The sequence below is a fragment of the Podarcis bocagei genome (genome assembly GCF_964188305.1).
Source record: "Podarcis bocagei genome assembly, chromosome: 9".
Classification (NCBI taxonomy): Eukaryota; Metazoa; Chordata; class Lepidosauria; order Squamata; family Lacertidae; genus Podarcis; species Podarcis bocagei.
Window position 1 is genome coordinate 67,864,050 of NC_138134.1, and position 27,912 is coordinate 67,891,961.

The window sequence follows — 27,912 nt, forward strand, 5'->3', positions numbered from 1 at the left end:
ATGGCCCTTGTGGTCTATTCCAACTCTATGATTCTATGATTCTATGAGAGCAGCTACAGTGTGCCCCCCCCCCAGTGCAGGCATGGCCAAACTTGGCCCTCCAGCTGTTTAGGGACTACAACTCTCATTATCCCTAGCTAACAGGACCAGTGGTCAGGGATGATGGGAATTGTAGTCCCAAAACAGCTGGAGGGCCAAGTTTGGCCATGTCTGCCCTAGTGGTAACATCAGACGACCAGGACCAGATGGGAGGTAGCCAAGTCTTGACCTCTCTTCCCCTTGGCAGCAGCATCCCTCATAGAAACTGGGCCAATGCTGGTTTGGCACTCCAGCTATTACCTTTGGTGCCTAGAGAGGAGACACATTGCAGCATATCACAGTTTCATGTGAGGAGGCTATTTCCTGAAGCTAGCCATGCAACCATCACTGAGAACTTGCTGTACTGTTCAGAAACTAGTCTCCTCTTGGAAGCGGCAAGTTCTATGAAGTAATGCATTCTCATTCTCTCATTCTCATTCTCTCTCTCTCTCTCTCTCTCTCTCTCTCTCTCTCTCGTATTTTGCTTTTTTCCTACAGTGCTTTTAAGATATAACAGGATCAGATGGGGTGGGGGAAGTAAAGATGGAAAACCAAGACAATTAAGCCATAGAAACCCCATAAATGGGGAAAACCAAAACCATAAATGAGGAAAACCAGCTTCCATGAGGGACCATCGTCACGAGAGTGAAATGATAAGGTAGCCTGAATTGGTCCCTTAGGGACCATATCTAATGCATTGGCCAACTCTGTCGAAATGTTTAATATTTGGGTCTAATTAGGAATTCCTGATGTAAAGAAGAAAAAAACCCACTTATGCAAGATGGCAGTGGGAGTTAGCCTATACTTAGAAAATTTGTTTTCAGATGAACATTGTGACCTATATACAATGTGATTTGCTAGGCCTAAAGTTTCCTAAATGCCCCAAGTTTCTATTTTGGCCAGGAAACGCGACGACTTCTGTGCCTCTGATTTTATTTTTCTAGGCTTTTATCATTGCCGTTCTTCGTTTTCAAGCTTGCTGCACAGGTAATAAAGCAAATGAATCAAGCTGCAAAACGGGAAGTGATCACTCACTCTTAAGGTGCCCTCTGGAGATTTTGCAGCAAAGCCTCGTTCCCTGGGACAGTTTTACTTTGTTTTATGAATCCAAGTCGGAAGAGACCCTGGAGAGCTTCCAAAGTGCTGTGTTGAGATTCGCTTCATTAGATGGATGAGCCTCACACAGGCAATAATGAAAGCACGGTGTTCCGGGGCAAAGGTTGCCCTTCAAGTTATCTACCATTTTTTTGCTCTATAAGACTCACTTTTTCCCTCCTAAAAAGTAAGGGGAAATGTGTGTGCATCTTATGGAGTGAATGCAGGCTGCGCAGCTAACCCAGAAGCCAGAACAGCAAGAGGGATTGCTGCTTTCACTCTTGCTGTTCTGGCTTCTGGGATACAGAATATTTTTTTTTCTTGTTTTCCTCCTCCAAAAACTAGGTGCGTCTTGTGGTCTGGTGCGTCTTATAGAGCAAAAAATACGGTAGATGTGGATTCGGATCCCTTCATTTGCAAATGAATAAATGTATTTCAGTTTCTCAGTTTCTTGGGCTCATACAGTGCATGTTTCATGCAGTGTTGATATGAAGAACCTATGACCCTTTTGATGTTGTTGTTCCAATAACATTTGGAGAGCTGCAGGTTCCCCCTCTTCACCCTAAAGAGTGTTTCACACAGTTACTGTAAGGTAGCCAATGGGTCTCAAACCCTTGGTGTGTTAAGAACTTGCCCTGTGTGCAAAGGCAGGCTCTGGCAGATTTTGTGGACAAGACCAATGGTGGGTCCAATGGTCAAGAAGGCGGTTTCTGCACGTGTTGTAGAGGGAAGCGAGGGGCAGGTGGGGCTCATCAACCTGGGAAGGTAGCCCATGTAGAAGAAGGAAAACTCTGACCCTAAGCTTCCCCTGCCTTGTGGGACATCTTTCGGAGAAGAAATGCTAAAGAGCAAACCCTGTCGGATTTCTCAAGCCTTATCAGAGGAAACTGGCCACTCTCCAGGCACCTGGCTTGAGCTCCTTGTTGACCTCCCCGTCTGCGTCTCCCGGCAGGATACAGGCTAGGTCACTATCAGCGATCCTCCTCAAGCGTGAGAAGAACACACCACTCTTCCCTCCTCCCTGCCTCCCCCAGGGAGGGGAAAGATGTTGGTTTCTGCTTTCCTTCACCGTGCAGCGAAAGGGCTTGTCACGAGACAGGTGTTTACATTCCACAGTCTGTACTGTTGGAGTTTCTCACGGGAAAGGGAGACTGGATGTGACGTACACTGGTTTCCTGTTTTTCACTGTGTGATTCTCTCCAAGCTGTTGAGGAGAGAGGATGCATTTTCTGCTCCGGCAGAGGCAAGATGTTTTTCTGTAATATACCAGCTTTGAACTGTAAATAAAAGCAATATAGAGTATGCAGCACGTACTCCTCATCCTTCCGCTGGGCACGAGACTCTGCTTTAAATCAACACGTGGTTATGGGCCCAGAAGTCGAATCGGAGTGCCGGCAAAGGATCGGAATGCAGAGGGACAGATCGCTCTGCGCGTAAAAGTGATTGATGAGGTATGTGCTACTGCTCCGGGCAGCCTGCCAGCTTCTAGTTAATGACTGGACTTTGAACTTTTAAAGCCGTTTTGCCGGGAATAGGCAAAAGGCTCCCAGGCTCAAGTTACTATGCTGGGGAAATCGAAAGTAACTTTTAAGTGCGCTTTTGGAATAAAGCAGCTGCAGCAGTGACGCAGCAAGATTTAAAGCAGCATATATGACGCTGAAGGCTAATGCCAGAGTTATGATGGCCCTTCAGGATGCTTGTGGGATTCCTAAGCTCAACAAGAAAAATTATGCCGACTGGGTTCTATATGCAGAGGCAATTCTGCGGAAAGAGGGTTTGTTTGAGGTGATTACAGAAACCCCCCCAGTTCCAGTTACAGATGCATGGGAAAATAAAGATTCCAAAGCTAGGGGAACTCTTACATTGATAGTATCCCCAGAAGAGCTCTGTCTATTGCGTGATAAGACCTCAGCCAGAGAAATTTGGGACGCTTTGAGAGAGGCTCACTTAAGGACAGAAGCTGGATCTACTATGTTTTACTTTAACAAGCTGCATAATATGGCTCTTGCTGAAGGTGGAGATGTGCGTTTACATCTTATGGAGATGCAAAATCTGAGACATGAGCTGCAACAGAGAGGACTCAACTTTCCAGAGGCTGTGTATTCTTTCATGATACTACAATCTTTGGGTTCAGGTTGGGAGTCTGTTGCAACCCAGATTGCTGTGCAGCCAACCGCTCAGCTGACAGTGGACTTTGTTACTACCGTGATATTAAATGAAGCGGATCGCCGGGGTGCTAGCTGCATGGGCAAGGGGGAGTCTTCACAGACGTCATCCCTTAGTGCAGTGGAACCACCAGATGGCGCCAAAGCTTTGAAGGCAGTGAAATGCTACTCGTGTGGACGTCTAGGCCATATGAAGAGGGAATGCAGATATCCCAGGGCCAAGACAGAGCAGCGCAGCGAAAGCTCATTGCGTGGAAAAGGCCGAGGCAAAGGCAAAGGTCCGGTGTCTAGGACAACGCAGCACAAGGCTATGGTTTCACGCTTCACTCCAAAGGTTGCAGAGGTCCAGAAGACGTCTAGATCTTTCTTCGTTGTTGATTCAGCAGCAACTCACCACATGTGCAACGATAAGAGACTGTTTGTGTCTTTTACGCCGCAGGAAGGTGCGATTCACCAGGCGGATGACCACACTATTCCCAGTAAAGGCTACGGAACTGTTGTTCTTCACAGTTTGGACTTATCGATACAGAATGTGCTTTACGTGCCAGACGCCAAACATAATCTGCTCAGCGTTGGACAGCTGAATGAGCGGAACATTGAAGTGTCCTTCAAGAACAAGAAGTGCATCATCACAAAGAAAAATGATTATGTATTGCATGCTGAATATGTTGACCGTTTGTTTGTTTTGTATTATGATGATGTTGAAAAGGATGACACTTGTTGCATTGCAGGTTCTAACAAAAGTTTGCATGCAGAATGTATTCATGATTTTCATAGAAAATTTGGTCATTTGCATTTTGAGGCAGTATCTAAAATGCCTGCCTTGGTTGAAGGTATGACTATTAAACCCTGCAAGTACCACATGAAGTGCAAGGCATGCGCAGCAAACAAGGTGAAAATGGCTGCGAAAGGTAAGGTGTCTAGTAGGCAAGCTACAGAACCATACCAGGTTGTTCATGCTGATTTGGTTGGTCCACTAGCGCCCTCTTTGGGTGGAAATAGGTACTTCATGGTTCTCATTGATGCATTTTCTAGGTATATTTTTGTTTACAATCTCAAGCAGAAATCAGAGGCTTTTCCTAGGTTCAAGGAATTCTGTGCTTGGTTGGAAAATGTGCATGGTAAGAAGATAAAGACTCTTTTTAGTGATCGCGGGGGAGAATTCACTTCTCAGCAGTTTGAAGCTTTTCTGACTGAGAAAGGAATTCAACACGATTTGTCTAGTCCTCGCTCGCCATGGCAGAATGGACTTGCGGAACAGGCAAATCAGACATTGCTTCAAGGGTTAAAAACCTTGCTGCATGATGCCAACCTTCCAGAGAGTTATTGGGCCGAATCTCTCTCGTGTTTTGTTTACAGTTACAATCGCAGGTTATCTTCAGCGATTGGTTGTACCCCCTATGAGAAGATGTATGGCAAGAAGCCATACATCAAACACATGAAGATTTTTGGTTCGGACATGTGGGTTCACTCACCACAAAACTCCAAGTTAGACAAGCGTGGATTGCATGGTATCTTTCTAGGTTATCAGAAAGGGTCTTACAGAATAATGATGACTGACTCTAAGACAATTAAGCTCACGAGAAGTGTTGAGTACAATGCAAAGTGGGGGGAAAATGTGGGAATTTTCCAATGTTATCCTGATGACGGTGATGAGACTGAGGATAGTCAAAAGCAACCACGACAACCCACACCCACTGATGAGGGTTCTGAGTCTGAATCTGAAACTGAATCGGGTGATTCAGAGGATTTCAAGAGTGCGAAAGCCTCTATGCGACCCTCTGAAAGCTCTGATCAAGAATTGGAGGAACCATTGTTCACAATAGGTCGTTTTTCTCCTAAGAAGGAAGAGGAGAGTGTTGAAGACTTAAGGCTAATTCGTAGGTCACAGAGAGCCACAAAAGGCAAACCTCCAAAGAGATTTGCTGATGAGTTTGCTACGATAGCAGTAACAGCTGTTAAAAGCTCCAAGAAGGTATTTGAACCTTCAAGTTTCCAAGAAATCCAGGGTTTGGATTCAAAGGAAGCTGAGCCATGGTTAAATGCCATGAAGGCTGAGCTTGATTCCTTAGAAAGGAACAAAACATGGGAACTAGTTCCAGTAGTTCCAGGAATGAAACTGCTTGGAAGCAAATGGGTCTTCAAAGCGAAGACAGATCAAAATGGCAAGATAGTCAGACACAAAGCCAGATTGGTAGCCAGAGGTTTTGCACAGGTACCAGGTGAAGACTATCACGAGACCTACTCACCCACAGTGAGATATGAGAGCATTAGGCTTATGCTCAAGCTAGCTGCAGAGGAAAATCTACACATTAGTCACCATGATATTAATACAGCTTTTCTGTACGGATCTCTGGATGAATCACTTTATATGCTTCCACCTGATGGCGTACAGGTAAAACAGGGATTTGTTTGTGCTCTGAAGAAATCCCTTTATGGTCTCAAACAAAGTGCACGGTGTTGGCACACAAAACTCACTGAAGTATTGTTTTCTCTAGGTTTTCAGCAAGGGAAAGCTGATCCATGTGTATTTGTCAAAGAGGAGGGGCAAAAGAAACTGTACTGTTTGTTTTATGTTGATGATTTGTTATTCTTTTGGAAAGATATCGCAATGTACAATAACGCCCTAGCTCAACTGAAAGAGCACTTTGACATGAAAGATCTTGGTGAGGTAAACAACTACCTATCTCTGGAAATAGAGAAAGATCAAGATGGTAACATTCTAGTACACCAGTCACGGAAAATTGCTGATGTGTTAAGCAAACTAAACCTGATGGATGCTAACCCTGTAGACACACCGATGACAACAGGTTATCAGGTAGATGACACTGAAGAAGCATTTTCTGACACTACGCTGTACAGAAGTGTGCTAGGCAAGCTAAACTTCATTGCCAGATGTTCAAGACCAGACATTACTGTTAGCTGTAATTTGCTAAGCAGACAAGTCAACAATCCTAGTGTCAAGGATTGGAAAACTCTGAAACGCATAGCGCGGTATTTGAAAGGCACTATGCATTACAGACTGAGATTTAACAATCAGAAGTCTGGTGGTCTTGAGATATTTGCAGATGCAAGTTTTGGAAGTGACACTACAGACAGGAAAAGTACGTCTGGAGTTTGCTACATGTACAATCAGGGTCTGTTTGATTGGTCATGCAAGAAGCAAACAACAGTTAGCTTAAGTACTTGTGAAGCTGAACTTATTCACTTAAGGATTGTGAATGGTTAGTACAATTGTGCAAAGATATGAAAATTCCTGTCAAATGTCCAATCCAGGTTTACCAGGACAACAAAGCATGTTTGGCTTTGCTGAAGTCTGAAGGTTGTAAGCAAAGCACGAAGCACTTGCAATTAAAGTTGCAGCATGCTAAGGAATGTATTCAGAAGGGACTCGTAACGGTGTCCTATATGCCAGGTAATGAAATTCCTGCTGATGTATTGTCCAAGATTATATCAAGGGATCAACACTGTACCTATGTGCAGAAGTTGGGTTTGTACTGATATTGTACGAACACGCTGCCCAGTGATGTTCACAGAAAGGGGGAGGATGTTGGTTTCTGCTTTCCTTCACTGTGCAGCGAAAGGGCTTGTCACGAGACAGGTGTTTACATTCCACAGTCTGTACTGTTGGAGTTTCTCACGGGAAAGGGAGACTGGATGTGACGTACACTGGTTTCCTGTTTTTCACTGTGTGATTCTCTCCAAGCTGTTGAGGAGAGAGGATGCATTTTCTGCTCCGGCAGAGGCAAGATGTTTTTCTGTAATATACCAGCTGTGAACTGTAAATAAAAGCAATATAGAGTATGCAGCACGTACTCCTCATCCTTCCGCTGGGCACGAGACTCTGCTTTAAATCAACAAAAGAGACAGACAGAAATGTATTTACATGTCTTTATTTCTGTCTTTGCAGCAGTACAGAGAAACGCGTCTGCTCTCATCAGACTCCAACAGCAGAGAGATATAAACTCCACCCCTGTACTTCCAGTACAGGTCAGATGACACTCTGAGCTAACATCCGGTGCTCAGCACAGTGAATAGACTGCCCCTTTGTTCCCACGGTACAGTCCCAAACATCAACACCCTGTTTTGCATTCCAGCCAGCTGCAGCTCGTTGCCGCATTGCTCCTTTTCCGTAACAAACCCTACATAAATCCAGACTTGAGTCCCTAAGATGGTTGGATGGCATCTTGTACACCTCCTTCCAGAAACTCCTCCAGCCAGCAGAGTCTTCAGAGATTTTTAGCTCCCAGCAGAATAACTTCTTCCAAAGTTAAGGGGAAAACTCCTTTCCCACAAACTGTTTATTGTCTCCAAGTGCAAGACAAAGCTAAACACTACTGTCTACTGTATGCAGTTCTTCTGGTCTTTGAAGGAAAAATACACATGTACAATTGTTGTTGTTTAGTTGTTTAGTTGTGTTCGACTCTTCGTGACCCCATGGACCAGAGCACACCAGGACTCCTGTCTTCCACTGCCTCCCGCAGTTTGGTCAAACTCATGCTGGTAGCTTCGAGAACACTGTCCAACCATCTCGTCCTCTGTCGTCCCCTTCTCCTTGTGCCCTCCATCTTTCCCAACATCAGGCGGTTTTCTAGGGAGTCTTCTCTTCTCATGAGGTGGCCAAAGTATTGGAGCCTCAGCTTCAGGATCTGTCCTTCCAGTGAGCACTCAGGGCTGATTTCCTTAAGAATGGATAGGTTTGATCTTCTTTCAGTCCATGGGACTCTCAAGAGTCTCCTCCACTACCATAATTCAAAAGCATCAATTCTTCGGCGATCAGCCTTCTTTATGGTCCATCTCTCACTTCCATACATCACTACTGGGAAAACCATAGCTTTAACTACACGGACCTTTGTCGGCAAGGTGATGTCTCTGCTTTTTAAGATGCTGTCTAGTTTTGTCATTGCTTTCCTCCCAAGAAGCAGGCGTCTTTTAATTTCGTGACTGCTGTCACCATCTGCAGTGATCATGGAGCCCAATAAAGTAAAATCTCTCACTGCCTCCATTTCTTCCCCTTCTATTTGCCAGGAGGTGATGGGACCAGTGGCCACGATCTTCGGGGGTTTTTTATGTTGAGCTTCAGACCATATTTTGCGCTCTTTTCTTTCAAGAGAGATTCACTAACACTGTCACCATGCTAGCTTACGTTGCTGTGTAAAACCCACAGACTCGTCCCCCGACACTCACAGATTCAGAGTCAGATGTCGACAGTGAACAGGACAGGGCATGGACAAGACATGCACCAGGACATAATGAAAGCAGTGCCCTAGAGACTATTATGCCTATTTCTAATTGTAGGCATATTTCCTGAACTAATGGAAAAACTCAGCATGACCTCGCTGGTGTTGCTATGGTAACCCAGTGCACCTGGCACCCTTATCGCAGAACATCCAAGCATGGGGGGATGTGCTCTTCAAGACATGAGACCAAGCACTGTGTACTTCAACCCATTGTTCACATTACACCAACAGCACTGATGGAACAATCTTCTTAGCGCTACATTGAGTTCCATTGCATGCAACTTCAGTCAGATTTCACATTTGATAAATTACAACAACAGTCCTGTTCTTACTTATTCATCATATGATTCAATCTTCTGAATCTCATCATGGAGCCAACAAAAAATGCAATCTCTCTTTTTTTTTATAAAATTTTTATTGGTTTTTCACAATTTTTATAAACACAAACATTACACAATACAAACAAACAAACACATAAACAAACATGTATAATTTCAAATCCTTTTTTCTTAAACCTTACTTCACCGACTTCCCCATACCTCCCCTTTCTGCATCCCAATTTCCAAATTTGTTTCAGCAAATCCTCCCCCTTGGTTTTATCAAATTTTCCCTTATTCTTTTCTTTTACTTAATCTTTTACAGCTGTAATCCCCTTTTTTCTAAAACCTCAACATTTTAGCATTCATTAATTTTACAATGTTTCTTAAGATAAATTTTAAATTTCTTCCAGTCTTCATCCGCCGTCTCTTTCCCCTGGTCTCGGATTCTGCCAGTCATTTCAGCCAGTCCCATGTAGTCTATCACCTTCATCTGCCATTCTTCCAGAGTGGGTAGATCTTGTGTCTTCCAATACTTTGCGATGAGTATTCTTGCTGCTGTTGTAGCATACATAAAAAAAGTTCTGTCTTTCTTTGGCACCAATTGGCTGACAATGCCGAAGAGAAAGGCCTCTGGTTTCTTAGGGAAAGTACATTTAAGTACCTTTTTCATTTCATTATATATCATTTCCCAGAAAGCCTTAATCTTCGGGCACGTCCACCAAAGGTGTTAAAAAGTACCTTCAGTTTCTTTACATTTCCAACACTTATTATCAGGCAAATGGTAGATTTTTGCTAGCTTGACTGGGGTCATGTACCACCTATAGATCATTTTCATAATATTTTCCTTTAAGGCATTACATGCCGTGAATTTAATATGCCGTCCACAACTGTTCCCAGTCAGCAAAAGACTCTCCTCCCCGTAGGGGAGGGGAGGGGTTGTGGTCGGGGCTCGAGCTCCGGCTAGCAGGGGGCGTGGCCCCCTGCTGCCCACTCACCTGGCTGGCGCTCACGCCCCCTCGGTGGCCATCCAACTGGGGGCCACGGTGGGGGCGTGTTCAGCAGCATTTTGCTGCAGCGCCAGCCTTCCCCCGGCCTCATTCTCCTTTCCTTCGCCCCTCGCGAGTCAGCAAACATAATGTTATGACCAATGTCCTGTGCCCACTTAATCATAGCTGATTTAACTGTTTCATCTTGTGTATTCCATTTCAGCAACAAGTTATACATTTTTGACAGATTCTTAGCATTGGATTCTAACAGTTCTGTTTCTAGTTTTGATTTCTCCACCTGGAAGCCAATTTTCCTGTCCTGTTTATACACCTCCATTATTTGATAGTAATGGAGCCAGTCTCGTACCAAAAAATAAAATAAAATGTAATCTCTCTGTGTGTGCGTTTGTTTGTGTTTGTGTATGCTTCCATGCTGTAAGTATTTTTGGGAAAGGATTCGGCTGCAACAAATGGCACAACAAATTCTCCAGCCCACATTGGCGAGCTGAGTCCCTGGCATACCCTGTTTGAAGGATCAGGCAGCAAGTGATGTGACAGGCTTCAGCCTGAGACCTTGGAGATCTGCTGCCAGTAGAGATACAGGGCAGGGCAGTTGGGACAGAATTCAATTCAGGTCTCATTTAAACCAGAATGTATCAGAGCTGCACTTCCTGAAACAGCATGAAAACCAAAACATAGCCATCCTCCAAAACTCACACTTTTCTAAATACTGTGATGCAGTTCTCCAATCAATCAGTGTTTACAGAAATGCATATGTTAGGGGAATGTGTGTGTCAAAATGCACATGTTTGTGAAACGCCTAACAAAAAATGCATTGTATTAGGAGAAGCTGCTTGCAAAAAAAACATGCACGCTAGTCAAAACTGTGGGCAGAATTGTGTTTAGCAGGAGAAAATCGCACTGAAATACTGAAGAATATTCCTGAGGATTTAAAAACAACAACAGCACTCTGCAAATTGTTGCAAAAATGTGGAGGACTGAATTTAAAACGGGGAAATAGAGAAACATAAGAGAATTGAAATCTACAGATCCTCCCATCCCTAGCTGAGGCAGCGCTAGGCCAGATGGACAAATGCTTAAAGCAACAACTTCCTATGTGCTGAATGTTTTAGGTTGCAGAGAAAAAATGTAAACTACTTTCATGGGCACTGGACTGTGAATACCATGATGGGGCGAATAAGTTGTGCATAATGCAATCCATTTATATGCTGCAAATGAACGTGACTTTTGCCTTTCTTTCTTTCTCTCTCTCTCTCCTCTCCTCTCTCTGGTTTACTGAATATAAGTGAGAAAAAGCTCATCACAGATGCCCTGAGTAGAAACCAATTTCTGAAGAGGCTGGACCCGCAGCAGATCAGAGATATGGTGGAATGTATGTATGGGAGAACATACCAGCAAGGGAGCTACATAATCAAACAAGGAGAGCCTGGCAACCATATATTTGTACTGGCAGGTTAGTAAACCACATTAAGTTGCATATTTAAATGGCTAGCACTGGGAATTTTGCTGCTTAGACCTGGAATGAACTTGCCATGCTGCAATCCTAGCCCCGCTTACCTGGGAGTGAGTCCTGTTGAATTCAGGAGGACTTGCTTCTGAGTAGATATGGTTAAACTCTTAATCTCAGGGTTGTGGGTCCAAGCCCCATGTGGGGCAGAAGATTCCTGCATTTCAGGGGTTGAACTAGATGATCCTTGTGGCCCCCTCCAATTCTACAATTCTGAATTTTATTATTACGGTCACAGACCAGTTCCAGCTCACTTACAATATCATAAAACACAACAGGAATACATTGAGTCGCAATTGGGTATTACAGAGACAATTCAGATATAGCGGCAGTTAAAAATATATATTAAATCTTGATCACTAAAATATAACCTAAAATTGTCATTTAAAACCTTAATCATTTTGGTAGTACAGCTTGTTCCCTAGGTTTTTTGGCAGTCGCACAGAATTTGGCCACCCTTAGTGTGATCTTTTGAATTATGGTGCTGGAGGAGACTCTTGAGAGTCCCATGGACTGCAAGAAGATGAAACGTATCCATCCTTAAGGAAGTCAGCCCTGAGTGCTCACTGGAAGGACAGATTGTGAAGCTGAGGCTCCAATACTTTGGCCACCTCATGAGAAGAGAAGACTCCTTGGAAAAGACCCTGATGTTGGGAAAGATGGAGGGCACAAGGAGAAGGGGACGACAGAGGACGAGATGGTTGGACAGTGTTCTCGAAGCTACAAACATGAGTCTGACCAAACTGCGGGAGGCAGTGGAAGACAGGAGTGCCTGGAGTGGTTCTGGTCCATGGGGACATGAAGAGTCGGACACGACTAAATGACTAAACAACAACAAGCGTGATCTCTAGATCCTTGTCCTCTACCAGGAGTTTTAGACATTGAAGTTCGGACCCGTTGGACATTTTTGTATAACAGGAGTGATAAATACCCAGCGTATATCCCCGTAGAAATGGCAGCATAACAAGACACGAGAGACAGTTTTTACCTCCATCAAGCCACAGGGGCAGACTCAGTCCACGTATGGTTTACCCTCGAATCTGCCCTGCAATAAGGCAGTACGTTGAATCTAGCGAGGGTAAATGACCGTCTGTATTTGGGTATTTGTAATTTTGACAAATAATTTTCTGGGGTAAACCCTCTCCCATTATCTTTTATTGCTGGCTGTTTATTCATCTCACATTACTCTACAATTCTGTGATTCTAAGATGGCAGCCCAGGTGGAAGATAGGGCTTCCAGCATCCATCTTCTCGATAGTTTAAAACAGGGCAATCCTTTTGTCCATGCAAACTGCACGCTGTGTCTGAACCCAGAAGTTCCATTAGCTACTGTGGCCAGCGATGTTTCTAGGCACATCAACTATTATTTATGACCACAAGAGGAGCAATGTGATGCTTGTAATAATGTGTGTTGTGCTTTAAGTGCCTTCCTACCTCATCCATCCATCACAGCAGCCCTAGGCTGTCATTATTATTATCTGTTTATAAATGGCCAGCTGGATATCCCACCTTTCCCCATCCCAGAAATGCTCACAAGAATTATGGATACAGCTTTCCCTTTTTATTTCTCCCACTACCTGACCGCTAAATCCATCTAGCCTTTTCCACAAGCCGCTTGCCACCCCTTTGTCGTCTGGTTTGGACACTCTTTGCAAGGCGACACCGGATAGTCTAGCTAATGTCAAGGGTTCCAATGCCTCAAGCAGCCAAAATATTACTGAAATATAGAGCTGTCTTGGTGCACCTTCACTGCTGCTTGATACATATGGGCTGAATCAGCATACTCAGAGTAAACCAATCAAAATTAGTGGCCATTGCTAGCATAGTTCCATTCATCTCAATGAACCTCTTCTGAGTAAAACTAAGTTGTCTACAACCCTACGTTTCTTGTGCATTGAAACGCCTCTCTTAAGCTGCATTCCTGGAAGCTAAACTAAATAGGACAGCAGCACCAACATTGAAGAAGAAGAAGAAGAGTAGTTTGGATTTGATATCCCGCTTTATCACTACCTGAAGGAGTCCCAAAGTGGCTAACATTCTCCTTTCCCTTCCTACCCCACAACAAACACTCTGTGAGGTGAGTGAGGCTGAGAGACTTCAGAGAAGTGTGACTGGCCCAAGGTCACCCAGCAGCTGCATGTGGAGGAGCGGGGACACGAACCCGGTTCCCCAGATTACGAGACTACCACTCCTAACCACTACACCACACTGGAGTAATTGCTTAATCACATTCACCTGTCTTTGGCCACATTCACACCATGCATTCGGAGCACTACAGTAGCAATTTGAACAGCCCTGGCTTTCCCCAGAGAATTCTGGGAGCTGTGGTTTAAGGTTGCTGAGGGTTGTAAGGAAACCCCTGTTCCCCTCTTGGTTCCCAGAGTTCTCTGTGAAGGGGATTTGATTCTTAAACCCCACCCCGGAAAATTGCAAGAAAGAAGACTCAGACTAAACATCAGAAAAAACTTTCTGACTGTATGAGCTGTTTGACAGTGGAATGGACTCCTTGAAGGTTTTCAAGCAGAGGTTGGATGGTCATCTGTCATGGATGCTTTAGTTGAGATTCCTGTATTGCAAGGGATTGGGCTAGGATGACCCTCAGGATAACTTTCAACTCTACAGCTCTATGATTCCATGAAATTGTAGCTCTGGGAGGGGAACAGGGGTCTCCTAACAACGCTCAGCACCCTTAATAAACTACAGCTGTAGTACTTTAATTGTATGTTGTGACTGTCACTTTAGTCATGTACAACCCAACGTAACTTGAAAGTATGCCCCATTGAATTCAGTGGCACTTACTTCTGAGAAGCCATAGCTCAGATTTTCCCAACACCCCAATCCATTGTTGTGCTCATAGCCTGCTTGTGAGCTTCTAAATAATAATAATAATAATAATAATAATAATAATAATAATAATAATAATAATAATAATTTATACCCTGCCCATTTATACCCTGGGTTTCCTCAGCCACTCTGGGCAGCTCCCAACTGAATATTATTATTAATAATAAAGCAATCAAACATCAAACATTAAAAACTTCCCTAAACAGAGCTGCCTTCAGATGTTTTCTAAAAGTCAGATAGTTGTTTATTTCCTTGACATCTGATGGGAGGGCGTTCCACAGGTTGGCTGCCACTACCAAGAAGGCCTTCTGCCTGGTTCCCTGTAACCTCACATCTCACAGTGAGGGAAGTGCCAGAAGGCCCTCGGAGCTGGACATCAGTGTCTAGGCTGAATGATGGGCGTGGAGATGCTCCTTCAGGTATACTGGGCTGAGGCTGTTTAGGGCTTTAAGATCAGCACCAACACTTTTAATTGTGCTCGGAAATGTACTGGGAGCCAATGTAGGTCTTTCAAGACCAGTGTTATGTGGTCTCAGTGGCCTCTCCCAGTCCCCAGTCTAGCTGCCGCATTCTGGATTACTTGTAGTTTAGGGTCACCTTCAAAGGTAGCCCCACGAAGATCACTTGCGGTAGTCCAAGCGAGAGATAACTAGAGCATGCACCACTCTGCCATTGGGGCATATCAATGGCTAATCCTGCAGGGCTCCTCTTTTTGCAATATGGCAACTAAGCTGCACTGCAAGGCAAATGTCTGGGGTGAGACTGTGGGGCAGATTCAGCTCCCTCACCCCTATACAGTGGTGCCTCGCAAGACGAAAAGAATCCGTTCCGCGAGTCTCTTCGTCTTGCGGTTTTTTCGTCTTGCGAAGCAAGTCCATTAGCGTCTTAGCGGATTAGCGCTATTAGCGGCTTAGCGGGCTTAGCGGATCAGCTGATAAGCGGTTTAGCAGCTTAGCGGATCAGCTGTTTAGCGGCTTAGCGGATCAGCTGTTAAGCGGCTTAGCGGATCAGCTGATAAGCGGCTTAGCGGCTTAGCAGCTTAGCGGATCAGCTGTTAAGCAGCTTAGCGGCTTGGGGAAAAGGGGGGGAAAGGAAAAAAACCCCGCAGGAACTCGCAAGACATTTTCGTCTTGCGAAGCAAGCCCATAGGAAATTCATTTTGCGAAGCACCTCCAAAACGGAAAACCCTTTCGTCTAGCGGGTTTTCCGTCTTGCGAGGCATTCGTCTTGCGGGGCACCACTGTACCCCACTTTGACATTCACAATGAGGCATGCAGGCAGACCCATTTTGCCAAGATGTGTGCTTACATAAACATGGTTGCTGGCGTCACATTTGGTTTGACCTTTGGTGCAATTAACACTGCCATAGTTCTCACTGAGTCGATAGCTGAATCGAGTTACTCCTAATTAAACCAGTGAAATCAATACTAGGCAGGAAATAGCTCCCCTGAACATGGCGTTAAGAGCAAAGCTGTCCTTTCCTCCTAAAAAAAGATTCGCCTCTAATTTCCACTGGCTCCTCCAATATTAGAACCATTGTTTAATGTTTAGCAAAATAGCTACTTTGTGGACAGTGTGCTTGTGATATATTCGACTTTTTAGCCTCGAAGGAAACAATTGCAGCAAAGAAACATACAGCCATGTTCAGAGATCACCTGCACATGAAAACTTGCCGTTAGCTGAAATGAGGAATAAAGTTTCGGATGCAGAAGGCGGTAAAATATTGTTAACTCTAATAAAATCCATTTTTCATCGAATATATATAAAAAAGGTGTAAGAGAAATTGCCCAGAGCAGAATCTTCATGGAGAGGTTGTAATTTATCTTGCCGTATATATTGAAAACTGGGTGTAAAACTCATGTAGGGGTTTTAAGCTGTAGGCTTAAAAATCCGTTGAGATTTATTCTAAGTTCCCAGTTCTAAACTGCTAGGGATAGTTCACACTAACACTGAAGTACTAGCTAAGATATTAGATTACCTGGCTGTCTGGGGTTTTTTGGGGGGCGGTTATGTTTTATATCCTGGGACGCGGGTGGCGCTGTGGGTAAAAGCCTCAGCGCCTAGGGCTTGCCAATCGAAAGGTCGGCGGTTCGAATCCCCGCGGCAGGGTTCACTCCTGTTGTTTGGTCCCAGCGCCTGCCAACCTAGCAGTTTGAAAGCACTCCCGGGTGCAAGTAGATAAATAGGGACCGCTTATTAGCGGGAAGGTAAACGGCGTTCCGTGTGTGGCTCTGGCTTGCCAGAGCAGCGATGTCACGCTGGCCACATGACCCGGAAGTGTCTCCGGACAGCGCTGGCCCCCGGCCTCTTGAGTGAGATGGGCGCACAACCCTAGAGTCTGTCAAGACTGGCCCGTACGGGCAGGGGTACCTTTACCTTTACCTATGTTTTATATAAAAGTGACTGTAGGAACCCGCCTCGTAGCTAGTCAGCAAAATTGCACACCATTTTTGATGCTGTCTTTTTCTCCCCGCAGAAGGCAGGTTGGAAGTCTTTCAGCAAAACAAACTTCTCTCTTCCATTCCTGTGTGGACAGCGTTTGGGGAGCTGGCCATTTTGTACAACTGCACAAGGACGGCCTCGGTGAAAGGTGTGTGCACTTAATCCCTCGAAATTTTGCAAAGGCAGAAAAGCAAGCCTCCCAAGGCTGCTCTTTCCTGATAGAAGAGACTGTGGCGATGATGAGACAAACAGAGAAGAGCCGTACAGTGGCCATGGAGGGGTCTTGTGAGACAAAACCTGCAGCTTTGGGTTTGATGCTGCACAGCAAGGATGAGGAGCCAGATGTTGTTGAACTCTCATCAGCACCAGTGAGCATGACCAATAGTCAGCTAGCTGTCGTCCAACAACAGCTGAAGGACCCCAGGTTCCCCATCCCTGCTGTAGAGATTCTGAAGCACACTATCTGGTCGTCTCTAGCTATGGCTGCGAGGCCTTGGGCAGCTGAGGTTGGTGGAACAAGCAGTTGTGAGGGGATTTAGCAAATGGAATTCCAAAACTGGAGCAGCAGTTCATGGGTGAAAGGGCAAAACAAGGTAGATCAGGGCCAGAGATGGGCAAATCTGTCAGTTTCAATTTCTCAGTTTTTCAGCCCTCCACATTTCCACCTCAGTTTGCAAATTTATTTATTTTCTTTTTAAAAAGTCCCCCTGAAAATTCATCAGCATTCTAGTGCAAATTTCTCCCAGCGTACCTCTTTTTTGGTGCAGTTTTGTCTAATATGCAAATTTGTGCAAAGCGTATTTTCCCTAATAAATATTAGGGAATGTTAATATTTTCTCTAATATAATGCACGTTTGCATGTCATTTTCAGTAATATATGCATTTATATGCAATTAACATATGCATTTTAGTATGCATTATATGACTGGAGAACCGCTCTGCAAAATTCAGAGGAGTGCAAATTTTGAAATCCGGCTGTGTTTCAGTTCGCGCATTGTTTTGGGAACTGTGATTTAGGTGGGTTCACCTTTAAATGATGCGGGTGGCACTGTGGGTTAAACCACAGAGCCAAGGACTTGCTGATCAGAAGGTCGGTGGTTCGAATCCCCACGACGGGGTGAGCTCCCGTTGCTCGGTCCCTGCTCCTGCCAACCTAGCAGTTCGAAAGCACGTCAAAGTGCAAGTAGATAAACAGGTACCACTCCGGTGGGAAGGTAAATGGCGTTTCCATGTGCTGCTCTGGTTCGCCAGAAGCGGCTTAGTCATGCTGGCCACATGACCCGGAAGCTGTACGCCGGCTCCCTCGGCCAATAAAGCGAGATGAGCACCGCAACCCCAGAGTCGGCCACGACTGGACCTAATGGTCAGGGGTCCCTTTACCTTTACCTTTAAATGAGAACTGAATCGAACTGAATCAAATTTTGGCTCTGTCCCTAATCAGGGAAGGCAGACAGACAAATATATGTGTCAGGCAGGCAGAGGCTAATCTAATAGGTGTGGGAAAACATCCCAGTAGTTTCCCATGACATGTTCCCAAACAAGACCTGGGAATGTTATATACAGAGGGATCTGATTGGTGCATCATTTTCACTCTTGGATATGTGAGTTCCGATAAGAGGTTCCTACTGTCTGCTCTGAAGTAGCAACGGTTCCCTTCTCTGGCCTGTTGGTCAATGCACTGGCCCAGATCTCCTAGCTCCAGAAGCCTAGTTAGATTCTTGAAGGGAAATAGCAGGCCCTGAGGATCTTTTTGCGTGTTCATCAGACGCAATTCATATTCAGAAAAGCGGCACGGAACAATTTCTGCTAATCTCATACAAGAGGCAGCACCATGCAGATTAGTTTATCTGCCATGACCACTTTCTATTTTGATTCCCGTTTGTTTTTTACGAAGTGCTCCTGAGTTATCAGCTCGTTACAGCCCCAGGTCAGGTTTTGAGCAGTTTTTAGTGCATGTTAATTAGGAGCCTTTGTCAACGTTTCTCCTTAGCATCCTAAGCACAACTCGGATGTTATTAACTTCTGGGAAGTATGAAGATTTCGGGGGGGGGGGTTATTTGTATTTAGTAGCATGCATACTTATTGCAGCGGGAATAAGAAGCCCTTTTGAGATTAGGGGGCAGCTTACATTCTGGGCAATGTTCCAAGGGCCACACTCCAATGGCGAGTAACGCCAGAGGCAAAAATGGGTTGAGCAATAGGTGTCAATTTTACTTTTGTACAATGGGCCACTTTCTACACACACCTCTCTATCCTTCATCCAGGCAAGCAGGAGTCATTATCATATAAGAAAGGAATATTCTCCACAGTATTAATAAGAAGGACTGTCATTTTGTTTATATTTTATTCTTTCTCTGAAAAGCTCAGAGCAAAATACCAAGGGGCTATTTCATCCTTCCCCATGTAGGGGTGGATTGTGGTAATATACATAGCTGTCAACTTTTCCCTTTTCTTGTGAGAAATCCTATTCAAAATAAGGGAGTTTCACTTTTAAAAAAGGGAAACATTGACAGCTATGGTAATATACCACCCTGTGCATTTGACACCCTACCCCCAGCCCTTGTGGCACCAGCTTAAGCTGGGCTTTGGGAAGGAGGCATGAGGCTCTGGCAGGATCCTAGAGCCCTCCCACCTCCTTCCCAAAGCTTGGTAAGCACTTACCTGGCTTTGGGAAGGAGGAAGGAGGACTCTAGGACCCTGCCAGAGCCCTAATGCCTCCTTCCCGAAGCTGGGCAAGCTCTTACCCACTTACCAGGCTTTGAGAATGTGCCCATCTTGGCTGCACACCCGGTGTGGCTGCAGGGCTCATACTGCTCTAAATCCATCTCTGCCCCACAGCAACCCTATGTGACAATTTAGACTGGGGGTCAGGGAATGGACAAAGGCCACTGGGCATAGGAGGAATGGTGGAGACCACCTCCCCAGCCTGACCCTTCCAGAGAAGAAGAAGACAGTTCTGAATTACAACTGGAGTTTGAGGGAGGTCACAGGTCAGAGGAAGATGAGGGGGAAAGTTGGGAAATAATGGGAGAGGTGGAGGGGGCAGAGCCGGAGCAGCTAGCTGACATGTTATCATAAGAAAGCATTCCAGACCCACCATCTCCCAGAACCTGGTGAGCCTTAAAAGTAGGAGAGCAAAGGGCTTGGAGACAGATGGCCCTAAGCAGCAACCATAGAGGGGGTGGTGCTGTTGACGAATATAATGATAATTAATAATAATTTATTATTTATACCCCGCCCATCTGGCTGAGTTTCCCCGGCCACTCTGGGCGGCTCCCAATCGAGTGTTAAAAACAATACAGCATTAAATATTAAAATCTTCCCTAAACAGGGCTGCCTTCAGATGTCTTTCAAAGATAGGATAGCTGCTTATTTCCTTCACATCTGAAGGGAGGGCGTTCCACAGGACGGGCGCCACTACCGAGAAGGCCCTCTGTCTGGTTCCCTGTAACCTCACTTCTCGCAATGAGGGAACCACCAGAAGGCCCTCGGCGCTGGATCTCAGTGTCTGGGCTGAACGATGGGGGTGGAGACGCTCCTTCAGGTATACAGGACCGAGGCCATTTAGGGCTTTAAAGGTCAGCACCAACACTTTGAATTGTGCTCAGAAACGTACTGGGAGCCAATGCAGATCTCTCTGCATTGAGGAAGTTAGGAGAGAAGGGGGTTGGAGCTTTACTGGGAGCAATGCCATTATCCCAAGAGGCTGCATTTCTAGGCCTTTCTCTGTGAATATTGAATAAAAAGCAGTTGGTAAGAACTTTCCTTGTCTTCTCCGTTCTTGGCAACCTGCTGTGGGGATTGGATCCTCTAACGCCTGACACCCATTTGAACACTATTTTCCTTATCCTGGCACTCTAACTCAGGGGTAGCTATTATGGTGCCTTCCAGTTTTTGTTGGACTCCAGTTCCCATAAACCTCACTCAGCAATCAAGGGTGATGAGACTAGTAGTCCCGCAAAATCTGAGATGCATCACCTTGGATCTGTCCCCTTGGAAGACTCTGGGCTATTGTTAGTTCTTTACTATGAAATCCTGCTGAGAATGCCAATTATTCATTTACAGCATTTATAAGCTGTCCTGGAATAGAAATCATCCAGGGTGAAACATGAGCAGTTGCTGTGCAAAATCATATCATCACACCAGCGAGGTGTGAAGCCGCCGGTTGCAGCTTCCCTCGCTGACAATTTCGGCTAGGAGAAGGTGATACAAAAATCCCACTGTGAGTGTGAATGCATTCTCAGTTTCACAAAGAACCTCAGTCAATGTGCTCACTTCGGTGGATTTGCACTGGATGTACCTGGGTGACTTTTTGTATGCTGTAGAATTGTTTAGCTTCTTAATTTTGCTTTTCTTGTTGTTCCTAAAGCTGTCACCAGCGTGAAAACATGGGCATTAGACAGAGAGGTTTTCCAGAATATAATGAGGAGGACAGCACAAGCAAGGCACGAGCAATACAAAAACTTCCTCAGAAGGTAAACAACACATACACTTGTTTTCTCAGGATAGACAGATAATTATTGCTGCATTTAGCGGGGAGGGTCTGGTGAATTTAGATACATTGACTTCATTTAGGCATGATGCTACACTGCATTAGGAGAATCCCCCTATCTTGACCTGAGCTTGCAGCCTTCCCATGGCCGTGAGGAGGAAGTCAGAAGCTACCAATTCTGTTTTATATTAACCACTGTTTAGCGTGTCATCTGAACCCTAAACTGTGGTTAAATTTAACTGTGGTCAATGAAAAAATGCCAGCTTCCTAAACTACAGTGGTACCTCGGGTTAAGTACTTAATTCATTCCGAAGGTCTGTTCTTAACCTGAAACTGTTCTTAACCTGAAGCACTACTTTAGCTAATGGGGCCTCCCGCTGCTGCCGCACCTCCGGAACATGATTTCTGTTCTCATCCTGAAGCAAAGTTCTTAACCCGAGGTACTATTTCTGGGTTAGCGGAGTCTGTAACCTGAAGCGTATGTAACCCGAGGTACCACTGTACTCAGATGATATGGCAAGCTATGGTTAATGAAAAACAGAAGTGATTGCTTCTGAATTCATCCTCGGGGCAATGGCAGAAAAGGGTGGAACTCAGGGGGAAGATTATGCTCATAACATTAAATTAGCTTGGCAGCACTTCTAAATTGCTGCTGTTTTGGGGTGGGATTCAGACACATAATGCACAATTACTGTTTATTGGGACGTCTTGCACAAAAATCCTTCTCCCCACAAATACTGGACTTTTTGTGAAAATGAAAATGATGGGAAAATTTACTGGATAGTGCATCAATGCTTGCTTTGACACATTGTCTGCAAACAAATCAGAATGAATGCTCCATAAATTAGGGTTGCCATATGTCCTCTTTTCCCAGGACACATCCTCTTTTACATGGGTATGTAAAATAAGAGTCGTCACAGCGATCCATAGTTAAAAGTAGAAGTTGGCAAATGTGTCCTCTTTTTTACTCTTCAAAATATGGCAACCCTACATTTAATAGTCCACATTGTCTCAACTCCCTGCAAACGAACCTGGATGAATGTTCAATAAACAGGTCATCTGGAAGAAGCCTAACTGTATATTATTGAAAATAAGCAGAGATCCAAGATTATCAGTCAATCATTCAATCCTCTTGTTTTTAGATGGCAGAGCCTTGGAACAGATTGCCAAGTAAAACTTCTCTAGCAATTCAGATTTGAATGTTTTTATTTAATTCCTTACTGCAAGCTGCTTTGACATCAAGTACCCACTTAATGCCTCACTGATTGTGGGTGAAGTATCTGCAAGTCTGCCATGGACATTTACTGATTTCAATTACATCTATATTTAGTAAATAAAGTCAATGAGGCAGACACAGCAATATGTCTTGAGAGCAGCCTTGCTGACTGAGAAAATTTTATTTACAGAATTTCTTGCTGGCCTTAGGGCAGGTTACTATAACACAATGGTACAGTATTAAAATCAGCTTAAAAATTGTATTAGAAGGCCAGGTTTCTTGCAGGTATTTTGATTTTCTCTTGTAGCCCACAACTTGTGTGGCTCTATATTCAGAGATAGAAAGGCTATCAGTGGCTATTTGCAGTGACAATGTTCTCCTTCCATTGTATGCTTCAGAATACCAGTTGAGGAGAGTGCTGTTGCCCTCAGGTTTTGCTCAGGGGCTTCCTGTGGGCATCTGGGCTTCGAATCCACGGTGCTGAGATCAAGAATCTAATGCTCTGCTAACGGAGCAATCCTCTACCATATCTGATCCAGATATGATCAGATCTGATTCAGATGGGCTGGTGTTTTGAACCATAGGCCCAAAGGAGAACCTAAGCGACTGGTTTGATAGTAAAGAAGGATGTCATAAATGCCAGAATGACCAGCTCTAGTACTTTATTAAAGAAAGGTGTAAACTTACAACACAGCCTGCAGAGCCTCACTGTCTTTACAGACACAGCACGGGCACCGCAACAGGGAGAGCTTGTTGCGACTTGCCCTCACCCAGGCAAATGTGTACAGTGTTACCTCTGGTTACGTACTTAATTCGTTCCGGAGGTCTGTTCTTAACCTGAAACTGTTCTTAACCTGAAGCACCACTTTAGCTAATGGGGCCTCCCGCTTTTGCCACGCTGCCGCTGCCCGATTTCTGTTCTCATCCTGAAGCAAAGTTCTTAACCTGAGGTACTATTTCTGGGTTAGCGGAGTCTGTAACCTGAAGTGTATGTAACCTGAAGCGTATGTAACCCTAGGTACCAATGTATACAGTGGTACCTTGGTTCTCAAACTTAGTCTGTTCCAGAGGTGCATTTGACTCCTGAAACCATTTGAAAACCAAGGCGCAGCTTCCGATTGGCTGTAGGAGCTTCCTGCATTCAAGCGGAAGCCGTGTCGGACGTTTGGCTTCCAAAAAACGTTCACAAACCAGAACACTTACTTCCGGGTTTGTGGCGTTCGGGAGCCGATTTGTTCAGCAACTAAGCCGTTTGGGAACCAAGGTACCACTGTACATTACTTATACAAAGATCAACATACGTCAGCTTGGCCAGAGCTTACCATCAGGGCATAAGTGGCAACCATCCAAGGCGTACAAGAGCCCAGCGTTCCAGGACCCCCAGATAAGCATAGCACCAAAGCAAGTCAATTAGCATAGATCCACACAAGTGAATATAAACTTATATATGAGCTCATTCTTATAACTACCAAATAGTTTTGGGATTATCTTGAGTACCAAGATGGAGTCTGCAGGCCTTCTGGGACAGTCTCAGCTTTGGGTCAAGTCAGGTGTTCTTCTGTGATGCTCCTTGTGTATATAGTTCAAAGCTGAAGGGCTGCATTTCAAGAGTGTGTGGGCTTCTGCAGGGAAGAGAATTTCAGGGCCAAATTACATGTGATGTTAGCTTGTCCCTCCAAAATAAGAGGGCAAGATTAAGCACACTTGCTTTTAACATGTAACTAACCTTAGTGGTGAGCTCCCATTGCTCAGTCCCTGCTCCTTCCAACCTAGCAGTTCAAAAGCATGTCAAAGTGCAAGTAGATAAATAGGTACTGCTCCGGCGGGAAGGTAAACGGCATTTCCGTGCGCTGCTCTGGTTTGCCAGAAGCGGCTTAGTCATGCTGGCCACATGACCCAGAAGCTGTACGCCGGCTCCCTTGGCCAATAAAGCGAGATGAGCGCCGCAACCCCAGAGTTGGTCACGAGTGGACCTAATGGTCTGGGGTCCCTTTTACCTTTTAACCTCAGTAGAGCTCTTATTTCTGTCACAACTATTTAGCAGCATATCTAAATAGGAAGCAGGTAACTTAAATAATAACAAAATATTCCATTATAACTACATGGTGCTGAAAGCACTGAAGAACACATTTTTTCAGGGGTATATTTTCAATTATTTAGTTCACGTTGGTTCTCCTGTGCTACTGCTAAGCCTTTATATCAGTACCCCCTACCTGAGCATCATTCACTTGCTCGGATAATTTCTGTTTTGAGAGTTATCATGCATAATATCCTTTTGGATTGGGAGAAGCATTCATTTTATTTAGGTCATAATATTTATACACCACTCGATTGTAAGAACCCTAAAACGTAACAATAACTTAAAAGAACTCAGCTACTCCGACAATAAATGTCTACAACAGGAAAGCTAAAACTGTGTATAGGAGTTGAAACTCTACATACAAGTTGAATTAAATGCAATCCTTTGATATTTATCTTTCAAAGTGTTTCTCTGCTGAAGAATCTACCTGAAGATAAACTGACAAAGATTATAGACTGCTTGGAAGTGGTAAGTAGTTTTATACCCAGTGGCATGGGCTTCCAATGAGATCTCTTGTATTCTGTTTTAAAGCTTCAGGAAAAATCCTGTATGACAGACAGCAGTTAACCTGGGATTACGTGGTATAAAATAATGTGTTGTAGATTCACATCCACTTTAAGTAACTGGCAGAATTCAGCTGGTGCCCTTGTGCTCTACCAAAGGGCTTTTGATCCTGCAGTGCCTCTGGAAAATCAGCTCCAGAGAGTTGAGGGGACCCTCTGGAAGAGGATAGAAAGTGGGCTACACTTTCAGTAGAAGGTGGCATGGGGGGTCAGGGGAAGGGAAGATTGGAAAAATACTCCTCTTCTGTTAGTGGATGCCTCCATTGGATCAAAAACCTTTTGATCAAGAGTTCAAGGGCACTAATTGATTTAGCTCTCATTGCCGCATGGGAAATGGGCAGATTTTGTTGTCTATTCCTATATATGTTTACTCGGGGGTGGGGACACACTCCCTAATAAGCGGGTATAGAACAGTAGGCCAAGTGGCTGAACTGTAACTAAAATCACCAAATATTCCAGAAGAGCAAGACTATGTCTTACCTGCGGCATTGGAAAGTCAGCATGTTAGTAGGACAGCTAAGCCTAGTTAGTTATGATAATTTTCTATACCCAGAACTGTTGTTTTTAACATTGGGGAATATTTCAAAAATTACAGTTGCACAAAGAAGTGATGATTGATGGTGTGGGAAATCTGTTTTTAGCTGATTGTAGTGTCATCACAAAAATGACCATATTACAGGCTTGTGTTTCTCAGACAGTGACCACATCCACATCATATATCAAGAGCAGTGCCATACAATTTTAATAATATTTATTTATTTATTTATACATACCCCATCCATCTGGCTGGCTTCCAACAAAATATTAAAATACAATAATTCATCAAATATTAAAATCTTCCCTAAACAGGGATGCCTTCAGATGTCTTTTAAGAGTCAGATAGTAGTTTATTTCTTTGACATCTGATGGGAAGGCGATCCACAGGGCAGGCGGGCGCCACCACCGAGAAGGCCCTCTGCCAGGTTCCTGGTTTTAAACTATCATGGCTTCCCCCAAAGAATCATGGGAACCTCAGTTTATTAAGAGTTGTTCCCCTCAAAGAGCTGCAGTTCCCAGAGCGGTTTAGCAATCAATCCTTCTTCCCAGGGAATTCTGGGAATCATAGCTTTGTGTGGGGAATAGGGGTCTCCTAACAACTCTCAGCACCATCAACAAGCTACAGTTCCCAAGATTCCACAAAGCTAAAGTTGAATTCTGCTGATTTAAATGTATCGCATGGATGCGGTCAGTAACACCCCCAAATCACATTGCTTGCGGCGAAAAGCATGTGGATTTTGCTGTTCCAAGAAGACTTTGTGTGTGCGAGCCCCAAGGAGCGCTTAAAATAGCTCTTGACATTATGGCAATTATCTGTAACGAAATACTTGCTGTGATGAAACTTATGGAAGCCAGCCTTTCCTCCTCTGTCTATCAAGTAACTAGAATTAATGAAGTAGTGATAGTGACTGATAAAAACTGTACAGAGCTGTCTAGAACAAATGCTAGATTTTTCTCTACACTGCTCAGTTTTCCTTCTCTGGATATAAAAATATAACGATGATCTTGCAACTGGAATAATTATTTGAAACCTAAAATTATTAGTAGGCTTTTTATCTCTTTGCTCTTCCTTATGTATTTGTCACTGTAAATGAGCAGGCAGTTTTATGTGTGAACAGCTCTGGGCATATTGGTTTAATGTACACTTTATGGTGTTGCAGGTATATGACTTTATTCTCCGGTAGAACAAATGAGCAGGAAATGGATCTCATTTAGCTCTTTATATCTCCAATCCTGAATGCCATTTACTTGGAAGTAAATGTGCCGTTTAATTTCAGTGGAACTTATATCTGCAGAAGAGTGTTGCAGAGTGATTTGGCGAGGATTAGGAAATGTAATTTGAGAGACATTCAAAATATTTTGAGCAGGATCTGTGCTCAGCCTTTGTCTGATTGTCGATACCTGCCTCCCCCTCTTTCCTTTCTTTCCCTTTTTTTGCTTATGCCTTATCATGAGCAATCTGAATTTCTTCCAAAGTTAACAATGCACTCCTTCCGTTTGACAACACCTTCATCGGAACAATAGTCTGGCACAGACTGTTTGTAGAGCTGGCCAGACCACACAGCCCTAACAATATTGGCGGTTCTGAATACTTTTTAGGGAAGTTGAAGTGTAGGCGGGCTCCCACAAGGCAAGACACAGTGATAACAGCAAGAACCTTTATTGAACTAACAGAACTGGGCAACAGGGGCAAAGCAACTGGTTATATACATTTCTGAAGGCCTGGGCCACTCCCACTCCCAACGTGATTGGCTGTCTAGACTTCCAAGCTGCGAATCATAGCTCAGAGTTTAAGGGCCAATGGCAGAGGCCCAAATCCTGAAATGTTCTGTGATTGGATATCATGTATCCAATCAGAACACAGGGGTTCAGAATCCTTAGTGCAGACTCAAGCTCAGGCAAACACAGACCACTGAATACATAGCAGAAGTCATGGCAGTTCTTGTGGCCTGAGATTTTTGAAAGAGGAGCAGAACATGGGTGTATAATAATGATAACAGTAGTCACCTCACCTTTCTGTAGCTGCTTTGTATTGGTGGAAGGGTTGTGGCTCGGTGGTAGAGCATCTGCACTGTAGGGCTGGGTGATATCTGGTCCTCAACATCATGCTATATCACCAGCTGAGCATTGTGATATACTGATATATCGCAATGTCTGAAATAAGGATGGAGCTATGTGGAGGCATTGGCTGGCTTCACGGTTGCTCCTACATTGTGATATTTGCTGGCGCCTGCTCTTGTGATTTGAATGGGATGCGGGTGGCGCTGTGAGTTAAACCTCAGCGCCTAGGACTTGCCGATCGCATGGTCGGTGGTTCGAATCCCAG

The 27,912-nt window shown here is 44.4% G+C and overlaps 1 protein-coding gene across 1 annotated transcript in view; it reads left to right on the forward strand.

The window, feature by feature from the left end:
* The window catches only part of PRKG2 (protein kinase cGMP-dependent 2), a 76,876-nt gene that overhangs the window by 20,285 nt on the left and 28,679 nt on the right, over nt 1–27,912 (forward strand). The window contains exons 3-6 of the mRNA XM_081207045.1: nt 11,192–11,358; nt 16,733–16,846; nt 21,068–21,173; nt 24,891–24,954. Coding sequence (XP_081063171.1) covers nt 11,192–11,358; nt 16,733–16,846; nt 21,068–21,173; nt 24,891–24,954 — 451 coding nt within the window. The remainder of the gene's footprint in view (nt 1–11,191; nt 11,359–16,732; nt 16,847–21,067; nt 21,174–24,890; nt 24,955–27,912) is intronic.